The following is a 12,456-nucleotide window of genomic DNA, read 5'->3' on the forward strand; positions in this document are numbered from 1 at the left end:
GAACCATTGGATTTTTAAATTTTGTATCAAAAGTTTCTAAATTGTTATTATAAAGTGTAATTTTTCTGTGATGACTGTGTGTAATGAGATCTTGCTGTAACCTGAGGTGGGGCGGGTTGCCTAGGGAGGCTGTGCATGTACCATTCCTGGAGGTGTTCAAGGCCAGGTTGGATGCAGCTCTGAGTAACGAGTGGTCGAGTTGAAGGTGTTGCTGCCCACGGCAGGAGGGTTGGAACTAGGTGATCTTCAGGGTCATCTTCCAGCCTTTACCATTCTAGGATGATTCTATGAACATGAAAACATCAGCAATACCAACTGACAAGTTCTAATGACTTTGAGAACAATGCCTTCCTTTTTGTGTCTAGTCTTGCTTTTAGTTCATGATGCCTTAAGATAGAACAATTTAGGACTGAGCAATGAACTCTAAATATGAGAACAGGAAGTTTCTGAAATCAGTCTTTCTAATTATCAAATGCATTAGAGTTATGTAAGCTGTCATACAGAACTCTTTGGAAGACAATGTGTAAGGAAAATAGTTCGTAGGAAAATTAAATAAATTTTTGCTTTACTTACATAAAAGCCTATCTTCTAAAATATTCTTAACCTGAAAGATTGGAGATCCACAAGTAGGTAAAAATGGATGTGCTCCATGTATATTGCTGTTTGAATTTCCTTAGTGACTTCTTCATATGTGTTCACAGACTCACAGGGTGATTGAGGTTGGAAAGGACCTCTGCAGGTCATGGGTCCAGCTCCCATCTACTCAGGCATAGGCACCTAAACACATTGCCCAGAACCACGGGATTGTGCCTCATCTGAGTGGTGCCTGGGTCTGCTCTTCCCCAGATGCAGGTCTTTGCATTTGCTGTTGTTGAACTTGATGAGATGCTTGTTAGCCCGTTTCTCCAGCTTGTTGAGGTCTCTCTGGCACAGCTGTCTGATGTATCTGTCACTCTTTCCTGTTTTGTGTCATCTGCACATCTTGTTAAGGGTCCATTGTGCCCCAAATTTTTAATGAAGATACTGAATAGAATGGGACCTTGTGTTGATCTCTGATGTACACTGATAGATACTGACCTCCAACTGAGTTTCATGCCCTTGATCACCACCTCCTGGGCCTGACCATCTAGCCAGTTTTCAGTCCACATCACAATCTGGTCAGCCAGTCCATCCTGCATCAGCTTCTTCTTGGGGATTGTGTAAGGGCCAGTGTCAACAGACAGTACCCATTTGCTCTCCCATCCTAGTGAAGCCAGTAGTTTCATTTTAGAAGGTTCCTGGGGTGCTCAGGCATGACTTTCTTCTCCTTTCAATAGAGTCTGGCATGTAATTGAGTCTTGGGTAAAGAAAAATCCCGTCTTTTATTCGAAAAGGTTATTGTGTCAAGGTTATAAACTCAGTAGAAACACAGTAATGAAATGCTGTTGTGTAGTGTGTTAGTTACATGTTTGGCTGATGTGTCTTTAGAGCACAATGGATGCCACTAAGGAAAGTCATGTAATAGTTCCTGTGCTTATGCACAGCATCTGCTCTACTTTGAACAGGGTTACAGGTTTCTTCTGGTGCAGAAGTTAGTATGTAATTTACAAGTATGTACACAGGTTTATTTTTAAAAAGATGCATAAAATATTATCACTTAAAAAAGATAAGATTATTTTTTACACACTCACGCCCCCATGTACATATTTATAAACTTATTTATGTCTCACCCTTCTCTAAAAGGGGAAAATCACTATAGTAGTCTTTCTCAGTCTTTGTGCTTCTTCCAAAGGAAGAATCTAAGTCTGTGTTACGTTTGCATCAGATGAAGCTATGGTAGGAAGGTTGTCATGCCCTTCCATTATCATTTATGATGCTGCATGTTTAGTTCAGTCACATGCTATTTGTTCAGCCATAATGCTGTACACTACTTCCACATTCTTCCCAAGCATCCATACTCTGCCCACATCACACATACCTTTGCAGTTGTAGCCATAGTTTCCATGTCCTTTAAGGTTAGCTAAAACTTTAACAAATATCTTGCTATGCTAATAAAACCTCTGCAGTACTTGGACCATGTTAAAAAAGTTATTTCTAATAATAGTGTAGAAAATGAGAACTATTTCTTGTATCCTCTTATGACAGATACAGCACGTGTCACTTGGATTCTGTGTTCATATTTCTTATACAGCCAGCCTTGGGTAAACATGATGGAAGGACAGGCGGCAATCTAGGATGACAGGAATTCAGGAAGACAGTGAAAACTAAAAGCTTGGGTTTCTGACAGGCATCTTCTGAATCTTGCTGAAGTAGTATAAGATGTTACCACCTCTGAAAGAGATGGTAACCAGCTCTTGCCAGCTGTTACTCTGCTCTAAGTAGATTCTACCATTTCCCTAGCAGGGTAGCAGAACACTAGTCATAGAATCACAGAACAGCCCAGCTTGGAAGGGACCTCAGAAGATGATCTGGTCCAACTTTTCCTGGGAAAGGGGACCTAGATGAGACTATCTTGTGTCCTGTCCAACTGTATCTTGAAAATCTCCAGCAGTGGGGTCTGTACTGTGTCCCTTGGTGAGCTTTTCAATGGTTGATTGTTCTCAAACAAGCTCTAGCTGTACAGTGAATTTATAGTATGCACCTGCACCTTCAGTGGTGACTAAAGTGCCATTCTGGAGTGGGAGAGGGGGAGAGCAAGAGTTCCCTTGTGCTGCTCTGGTGGTGGCAGGAGGCTGGGTCAGACAGCTGTGGGCAGTGTCATCTGAAGCTACTGACACACTGGTGCTGGGAGCACTGGTGTCAGTGCCCTCAGGACTCTTCTCCTTAAGTTTTCTCATATTAGGCAAAAAAACCATAGCTCATGAGTTACGGTAGTTTTTTAAAAAAAATTCCACTGTTCTGTGGTTCATTTTTATGTGCAATTTCATTGTATTCGTTTTTATTAGCAATATAGTATGTAAGGTAACAGACTCACCATTGAACATCACCTCGGTTTTGCAACCAAGAGGATTTATTATACTTGTTTCCTTAAAGGTCGTAGAATCATAGAGTAGTTTGGGTTGGAAGGGACCTTTAAAGATCCTCTAGTCCAAACCCCCTGCAATGTGCAGGGATATCTGCAATTGAATTGTCCAATTTGATGTTGAATGGTTCCAGGGTTTGGACATCGACTGTTTCTATGGGCAGTCTGTGCCAGTGTTTCACCATGCTCATCATAAAAAATTCCTTTTATCTAATCTGATATTAAGATATAAATGTTCCCATTATTTTTACAGCTATTGCAGAAATTACTTTAATGAAGGAATAACAGGTTGCTGAAAATTTGTATTCACTCATTTTACCAGTATATTTTAAATTGTAAAAGGTTTTGTCAGGAATTTTGGGCATCTTTGTTCAACTGAGTTGATGAAAGTATAGTATTTTGTTTCTGCAGTGTAAAACTGGTGAACACCTTCACTTGAGATTGTTTTGCAATCTGGTATTTCTAAGTGGCAGCCATTGTCTTTGCCCCTGTAGTGTAGTGTCTGAGTTTCTTACTGCTTTTTATTACACAGTCACTTGCTTATTAAAGTCTTGCATTTGTTCTTTTTTTTTTTTTTTCAAGGTAATAAGGGTAACGACAACACAGTCAGTTGCTTATTACTGATTCTCTTTAAATAAGATTAAAGTCTTGCATTTATTCCTTTTTTTTTCAAGGTAATAAGGGTAACTTAGTGGTAGATAGTGGTAATCCACTCTTTGGAAAAAATACAGGAAATTATCTGAGTATCTTGTTTGAGAGTGTGTGTGTATGTGTGCTCTGAGTAACTTCTTTGAGTGTGTGCATGTATATGTGTGTATGCACATAAAATTTATCAGTATAGACTTGTTTTCGGAAGATCTCAGAATAACTGTGTCAAATAAGACCCAATTTACTTTTGTGTTTTAAAGTCACCAGGTTGTTTCAGTTGTGCAGTTAATAGCAGATCATTGGTTTTCAAGAACTGTGCCAACTGTAATGTGGAGAGAATAAAACATATATGAAAATCACTGTTGATTTTTTAGGCACTTGAATATTTTATATTTGCTGACATAGTGACAGCTTTAAATTCTCTTTATTTTGCATAGATTAGTATATATATGCATATATATAAGGCAAGTATTAAGGATGCTTGTATTTCTCATTTGTCTTTATGACTTTTTTTAACTCTCTGATGCAAAAGTACAATTGTTTTGAAGCAAAACCCCTTACCAAGTGCATCGTGGGTGCTGTAGGTGGAATAGTGACATTTTGAATAGTTTGCTTAGTGAGCTGTATTTAAACTACCAAAAATAAAACTTGTCTATTGTAAATCACTTTATATGGACAGGATTGTTGAAAGAAATTGGCAAAACTAATAGGTGGGTTAATTCCTTAATCTCTTGATAAGCTATCACTTTAGCAAAAGCTGATTTATTACTACCTCAGGACATCCAGTTGCATGGCTTTATCATCAGTTCTATTACTTTATGTAATAAATGACGGAAGGATGAAGTTGAAATCTTTGTGAGTTCCCAGCACTTGTTTCTGTGCATTAACATAAGTGATTTCTCAGTGTAGGAAAGCAGAACATGAGCGTTTTAAAACTGAACATATGTTGGACTGCTTTCCCTTTCTAGATCTTGGTTATTTGCTTATTACCACTTTCTTCTCTTTATTTTTTTTCCCTTTGCATGTAGTTAATCTACTGAATTATCACAAGAACTGACTTTTTCCTTTCCAAATGGGTGCTATTCAAAAGAAGGTGCAGAGAAGTAAAAAAAAAAAGGCTAGCTGAGACCCCCACAAGCCAAGAACTCCTATCATGCTTTCTTTAGTGTTCTCTCTTGTCCATATGGTAGGATGGAAAATGTGTTTAATGTCTGGTAATTAAGGAAGTCAAATGGAAAAAAAAATAAATCTAAAGGTACTTGTTACTTACTTAGTGTTTGCTAAACAAAGCAGCAAAGCTGTCATTCATCATTTTAAAATTAATTGCAAGTTGATGCAGTAATAATTTTGTTTCTACACAAAGCTTTAAGTCACTAACATAATTAAAGCAAGGCTGAATTTGGACAACAGATTTATATTAGTATCTGATTAAAATTAGTTTTAATTAAATCTTAACAATTCAATATATGTTGAGACTTTTATCTACTTTTTTCTATCTAAAAAAAAGCTATCCTATAATTTATACCATAAATTTTAGTCTAATCAGGAATAACCTTTGGATTCTTCAAGAAAATTTGTGTTTCTGCTGTGCTGCTGATGCTGGGTAACTTTGGAGAAGAAAATTTCAGGAAAATGCCAGTTCTACAGAGAAATTATTTTTATTATGTAGCAAGGAAAGTGGGAAACAAAACATGTCACAAGGCAGTTGGAGAAGTTCTATTATAAAAAAATAAAGCTCAACACAAAGTAACCCTGGAGCACTGGAGCACAAAGTAACACAAAGGAGCACTGACCATGGCACTACCGTGTTTGGCTTGTAGTTGTCAAATTGATGTAAACTGTGCTCATATTGTTTGAGAACAGGCCTGTTTATAATGAGCATAGGATCAACAAATTGACATAAAAATTGGAATTGGGAAAAGAAAATAGTTTTACCCAATTTCTGCTCTCCCCATGTAACATTTTTGCCATGTCTTGACTGTACCACATGGAATATTCCAGTTGCAAGGATGTAATCAATAGCTTTTTGCAGTACTAATGTGAAAACAAATACTTGGAAATCTTAGTCCCTTTTTCTTCTTTCAGGACCACTACACCAGGAGAGACTAAACTTCTGGCTTCTGAAGTCTATGACATCCTTCAGTCTTCCAACATGTCAGACATGGACAATGCGAATGAGATGAATTATCGTCGGCGGAAAGCACAGTTCTTCCTTGGCAGCACAAACAAACGTGCCAAGACAGTGGTTTTGCATATAGATGGCCTTGATGACTCGGTAAGGAAAGCTTCAGAGTTTACTGAGATTTATTTTAACCCCAGAAACCTGGTGAGGCTCCTTGTATGACATCATCAGTTGTCAGCAATTTCTGTGAATTGTATTTGGAAGCATGAGATAGGTATAAAATATTGCATAAATTGAGCTTACTCAGAACACCTAAAGAAGATGCTTAAAGGCCATTTACTTGATGGGTTTTCAAGAAATAAAGTGAACAAGGTGCCTACAGCATTTTTCACTTAAGGATCTCTTGTGGTTGTGTAAGTGTGTTTATCTAAAAAAAGTTTTGTTTTAGTTATGAGAGATTTCAGACACTGGGAGTTTTTTTATTATTCTTAATTTAGAAATGCTATATTTTCTTTGAGCTGGTTTTGCTGCATCTTTTCATTGTCTGTGAGATCTTTTCTACCATAGTGACCAGAATGGCATTTGAATTAATGAGGTCTCACTGAGTCTTTATGTAATGTCAGAATAACTTCTACAGATTTATCTACCATACCCCTGCAGATAACACCCCAGGGCCATGTTTGCCTTTTTACGGCTGCCAAACAGCATGTAGGCTCTTTAAGCACGTTATCCACAAGTGCCCTCCGGACTCTGTATCTTTCAGTTTTGTACCCATTTTAAATGATCAAACCTGATCCTTTGCTTTGTTGCTTTACATTCTGCCAAGTAAGCATGTCCACGGGCCCAGTTTACCAACAGCATACCCACTGTTCTATTTTCATAAGACCATAGTTAATTTCTTTAGAAATAACATGCTGCTCTAGCTCACTTTATACAAATATTTTTTACAGTTTTGGCCTTCCAGCACTTGCTCTGTCGAGAAAGGCAGTGCTTTGTCAACACCATTGGCTTTGCTACTCTGTGAATTTTTTTTAATTCAGTCCCATAGGTTGTTGTTTTTAAGCTTGTAGTTGATTTATTTGTTCACAGGTATCTCCAAGCAAGAAATTTCATCCACTTCTACTTTGTGAGTTTAGATATTTTGCCTGTAGTCCAATTCTGTCTTAAAAGCATGCCTTTTTCTTCAACAGATGGAACTTAGCAATATTTGTGGAGTTTTCTCTCTGCAATGCTGAGGTAAAGGTATAGTGAAAAAGCATAGAGTATTCAGATACTCACCTTTAGAGAGCAAAACTGCAGGTAGATCACACCAGCATGTTTTCCTAGAAGATCTGTCTGTGCACAGGCTGAGATAGCTGGTGTACGTAGCTCTGTATTTCATCAGATGATTAAAGAAATGTTTAGAGATGCTCACCAGAAGTTAAACATCCCCGTAATGCTGTTTTAAGTGTTATGATAAGTTGGGACTGGGAGGGTGTTAAACCTCGTGAGCAACAAAAGCCATTTAGTTTCATTCAATAGTTTATTCCTGACTTAAGTAGCAGAAAATATTAGGGTGCATGTATGAGTTTGAAAAGGCATAGTGAGTAAACACAGAGCTTTAGACGTGGTGTTCTCAGTCATTTACATTTGTAAATGGAAGCTGCTGTTAGGAATGCTTGCAGGTCCTACAAATGCTTGTGGATTTCAAAACCTCAAATAGTAGATAATTGATTGTTTCAGGAAGAGAGGGGAAAGGTCGTTTGTTGTTTAGTGTGGTGTTTTAATTTTAAGATCTAATAATCAAATTTGGTGATAAAGATAAAAAACAAGGCAGTAACTCGGGAGTTTTTGTTGTGTCTCTCAGTCAGTTTTCTAGTCTGTACATTATAGTAGTGTTTGTGAGTGGCATGGTAATCAGGGTTTGATGTGTAAGGAAATATCCAAAATTTTACCTGTGCCCATGCTTCAGGAGTACCATGCAGAAGTTATGTATTGCTGGGGTTTGTGGCTACCTGCCTGTCAAATGCCGTTTGTAAAGTATGCCTGTGCAAAGCTGGTGCCTGCCAAGTTGCCAGCTTGTTAAGGAGTTTGTGTGGACCTTAATAAGTTTTGTCTTTTAAGAAATTATTCACCAGTTATCTGATCACTGAAAGCTTCATTTTGAAATAAACTGAGGTGCCTGTGATTCACATGGGATCTGAAGAGTAAAAAGCTGAATTCTGTCACAGAGTTGGTACACACCCATATATGAATTTATTTTTTTAGGCTAATAAGCTATGAAAGTGTTGCTTGCTGTGTCCAGATGTAGGCTTCAACTTTCACTTGTGTAAGGCAGCCTATCATCTTTGCATCAAGTATTTTCTTTCTACAGTAAAGGTAGCCTGTCTGACAAAGTTATTTTTTGGAAAATGCAAAAATGTTAGCTATGTCAATACATAAACTTACACAAATGAATTGTTTCAATATATATGCTAAACTGATAAAAAAAAAAAACAAACCCAAACTGCTTTAGTTCATTCTTCCAGAGATTAAAATAATTTAATTTGCTTATTGTGCACACAGTGAATACTGACTGGTGATTATTTGGCAACTAATACAAATATACTTTGAAATAACTAATTATTTGAAACCTTGCATGAGAAGAAAAGTATATAATTATTTTAAACCCTATGTAAAGGCTGTCAATTTATTTCTGATACAGTCCATCTTTTTTTATCCCCTTTTGTGCTGGCAGTCTCTCCAAGTGTACTTTAATTCTGTTGCAACCATCTTGTACAAATATTAAAAGGGAAAAAATGGAACATTCTAAGGTAATGTAGGAGATGCATCTGGTATGGGTCAATGTAATGTTACAGCACAGTAGGTGATGTCTCTTGCTTTAAACATGACACTCTGTGGGTTATCAGCCAGATATTTTCCCTTTAAAATAAGAATTAAGCATGTGCTGTGCCGTGATGTCTGTGAGCTCCCGCAGATGAAGCAGCTGAAAGGTACAACAGCTGCTTTGATGCATTCAGTCAGTATGGAGCCAAGGTGTCTGATAAATAGCAACTTAAACACTAACTACTCATCAATGAGCACTTCAGTCAATCAGAACTTAACCAGAGGGGACTGTTTAGCTGATCACACAGAGAAAAACATTCTTTGCTTTTCAGCACTTTTCTCTAATTATTTACAGTTGATTCCATCCTTCTTTGACTTCTAAAGTGTAAGCAAATTTTTCTTCTGTGGCAAGAGAGTCTAATATTTGTGCACTAAAATGTAAGTCTTAGTTTTTCTGTTACTACAACCACACTTTTGTAACCATGTTCTTTGAGACATACAGGAACACAATTAATTGTGAGCATTTTCACATGGTATGTTTTTCAGTTGTGGGACTTTGTTTGTTTTTCAGTCTCGAAGGAATCTTTGTGAAGAAGCCTTGTTGAAAATTAAAGGTGTTATTAGTTTTACCTTTCAAATGGCTGTTCAAAGGTGCGTGGTCCGAATTCGCTCAGATTTAAAAGCAGAGGTAAGTGCTTTGTAACCCCCCCAGATCCTCACATTATTGCATTCTGTTGCACTGAGCTCTGGATTTTTTCTGTCTGTTTGTAGGCGCTGGCAACGGCAATAGCATCAACCAAAGTTATGAAGGCACAGCAAGTTGTGAAAAGTGAAAGTGGAGAGTGAGGAGGTAGGATCTCTGTCTAAATAGCAATTGTTACAGCGGACTGAATCTTCAATATCAGCCCCTCCATGCCCATAACATCTGATGGTAGGCAAAATTTTTCAAGCATGACTGTTAGACATCAAGTATGAGGGGAATCAAGGATATCCTGTGTCAGGATATGAATCCATAGAACAGTTATACAGAAATTATTGTTCAGAAGAAGGACAAAAGTACTGTAATGGATTATCTCCATAATGATGTGAAAAGAGTCACAATGAAAGTGGTGGGTTTTCTTGGCTGGAGTTGCTGCTGTGCTTTTGTTTCACAACTACTACACTAAAAGGTGGTCTGTATTTACTTGATACTTTCTCTTCCCTATTAAGCCCAAGCTTTTACTTTTGTATCTTCTAAGCATAGTAGGTTCCATTTATGTTTTTGCTCTATAGGGCAATGGAGAGGAGTCTCACAATGTGCATGCCTGTCACCCTGAACATGTGTCTGTTTTAACTTTGATTCATTCTTTTAAGTTACATTTGACGTAATTTTAATCTGTTGTGCTTTCCCAGATGCTAGTTCCGTTCCAAGATACTCCAGTGGAAGTAGAGCAGAACACAGATCTACCTGAGTATTTGCCAGAAGATGAGAGCCCTACTAAGGAACAGGACAAAGCAGTGTCTCGTGTTGGGTCACACCCAGAAGGTGCAGCAAGTTGGCTCAGCACAGCAGCAAACTTTCTATCAAGATCTTTCTACTGGTGACTTGTATTTGGTGTTGAAAGACTGTGTGAATGAACCAACAAGGGGGCCAGTTTTCCATTGGTGTGGTGAACTGCCAAGTGCAATTTGCAATAAATCATCACGAAAATTTTAGATTAAGCAAATTTATGCTGCATTTTACATTTTATTGGATGTTTAGCCTGATAGGGCAGGGGTCAAAGGACAGAGGCCTCCAATCAAATTGTTCCTTCATTAGTTTTCCATGCAAATTTTATTGCTTCACTTTTTAAAAATGGGTCCACTCTTATATACCAAATGTTTATGCTAAACCTATAGAGCTTTAAGTTAAGTTTGACTTCACATGAAACACATGGTAGAGAATCCATTCAACTCGTCTCAGGGCCTCTGTGAAAGAAAATTCTTAATAGCTCCAGTTGTACATTGAATGAAACACCCTTTTCATTTCTACATCCCTTTGGACTACATCCCTTTGTTTTGTTCAATTTTCTAGATTTTGACTCCAGAGAAAAATAGTCTGCCTCTTTTTTTGGCCTTTGTTTTTGCCAGCAGTGTTCACAGCATGAGCACGAGGATCCCCTTTTGCTGTTAAAACTAGAATCACTACAGACTTGAAATGTGTAACCCTTTTATGTATATTGATGTTTTTCCCAGCCTGCCCTTAACCATTGGAGTGCTTAAGAAAAAAGGGACTGAAAAAACACAAATATGTATACATACATTGTACAGTAAATAAACTAGAACATATTTGTAATGATGGGTGTGACTGACTGATATATATATTTACATATATATAACTAATAAATACCACTGACTGCTGTTTAGGCTAGCTGGGAAGACTAGCAGAAAAAGCTGTGGTCTAATGTAGTGATGACCCATTGCAGCTCTGCCTGCAGAGAATAGAGGAATGTAGATTATATTTGATGAAGGAATGGTATTTACTGTTAGGAAATATTTAATGGTAACTAAAACTTTAAACTTGAAGTGTAAAGCAGGACAGAATGCCTCTTTTGCCACAGTGCCACATTTGTAAATTTTGCCTCTTTTTTTGTTTGTTTCCCCCTAACAATCCTGATATGAAATTACTGTTTCCTCCTAATGTCTTTCATGAGACTCCCATGAAAATACATCAGCTTGGCTTGAAAACATATGCAAACAATTGGCTTTGCCCTGTAACTTACAGACAGTATAAGTCTAAAGATGTCTTAGGAATTCCTGTGAGCAGAAGTGATAATAAAAGCAAAACTTCTGTAGGTAGAGAATAACATATATCTAAGCTTTTAGTAAACACTGTGCGTGAGAGGATTCAATACACAGTGCTTGAAAGCTGCAGTGCCCCTGCTTTGTTGCACCAGAGAAATACAGCTGAGAACTTTGAAACATGTTATAAACGTTGTTATACAGTGCTTTTTTGTGGTAATGTATTTGCTATAATATGAATCATATTTACCACTTGGAGACTCAGAAAAGAAATTTGATGCATCAAAGTTATTCTTCTGTGCCAATGCACAAGGAATAAATTAAAAAAAAAAACCCACAGGCTGTCATAGTACTACAGAAATGCTGAGGATATGATAATGTAAAATAATAATAATAATAATAATAATGCAGGTCAGAGTTCACCCACCCAGGTTAATTGTCATTCTAAGGAAAAAAAAAACCCAAAATCTTGTTGGCAGACTAGATGTCTCATGTTTTTTAATATATCTAGTTTATTTTTGATTCAGGTTTACACGCACAGATTGAAAATACAGGCTTTTCAGGGCATGTATTGCTTTAAATATGTAATGCTCTTCATATTGCTGTCTAGAATGTTACAGTACCAAATGTGTTTGAAAAGTCCTCTGTTCTATAGCCATGAATGCAGAGTTTTGTTTTTCTGCATTAACATCTGTTTGCATTTGCATTACTGCACATCTATTTACTAAAAGACTACACCCTTTGGATATTAATGGTTCAATACCAGTAGGTATTACAGTTCGTTTGTGCATTCGGTCTGTAGGTGTGCTTTTATGACAGTATTGCAGCTCTTGTAGAACAGTTTAAGGTATCTGTAAAAGTTTTTGAAATACATTGTAAAATAATAAAGGATAATATAACTAAACAAAGCATGACTGGTGCCTTCTTAAATGTCTAAAGAAAATCTGGTGCCTTCTTAAATGTTCTGCCATTCTTTTAAGCTACTTGTGGTTTTAGAAGTGTATTCATCTTTGTTTTGATAGCGAGGAATGCAGATGTCCAGTTTTAGTGACTCCTGTGCTGTATGTTACAGTAGCTCTTTTGTATGTGTGTAGAACATGCTTACATTTCAAACAAAGTT

The 12,456-nt window shown here is 37.2% G+C and overlaps 1 protein-coding gene across 2 annotated transcripts in view; it reads left to right on the plus strand.

Moving 5' to 3' along the window:
* ARMC1 (armadillo repeat containing 1) overlaps positions 1 to 12,244 on the plus strand; it is a 33,482-nt gene extending 21,238 nt beyond the window's left edge. Inside the window, exons 4-7 of one of the 2 annotated variants that reach the window (XM_039702957.1) lie at positions 5,735 to 5,924; positions 9,148 to 9,264; positions 9,348 to 9,420; positions 9,967 to 12,244. In XM_039702957.1, the coding sequence (XP_039558891.1) occupies positions 5,735 to 5,924; positions 9,148 to 9,264; positions 9,348 to 9,420; positions 9,967 to 9,968 (382 nt within the window). In that variant the 3' untranslated portion in view covers positions 9,969 to 12,244. Of the gene's footprint in view, positions 1 to 5,734; positions 5,925 to 9,147; positions 9,265 to 9,347; positions 9,449 to 9,966 lie in introns of those variants that run through there. The other variant, XM_039702959.1, reaches the window with a different exon arrangement.
* The last annotated feature ends 212 nt before the right edge of the window (positions 12,245 to 12,456 follow it).

This window comes from Passer montanus, unplaced genomic scaffold (assembly GCF_014805655.1).
Source record: "Passer montanus isolate IOZ18808 unplaced genomic scaffold, ASM1480565v1 scaffold16, whole genome shotgun sequence".
NCBI classification, from domain to species: domain Eukaryota; kingdom Metazoa; phylum Chordata; class Aves; order Passeriformes; family Passeridae; genus Passer; species Passer montanus.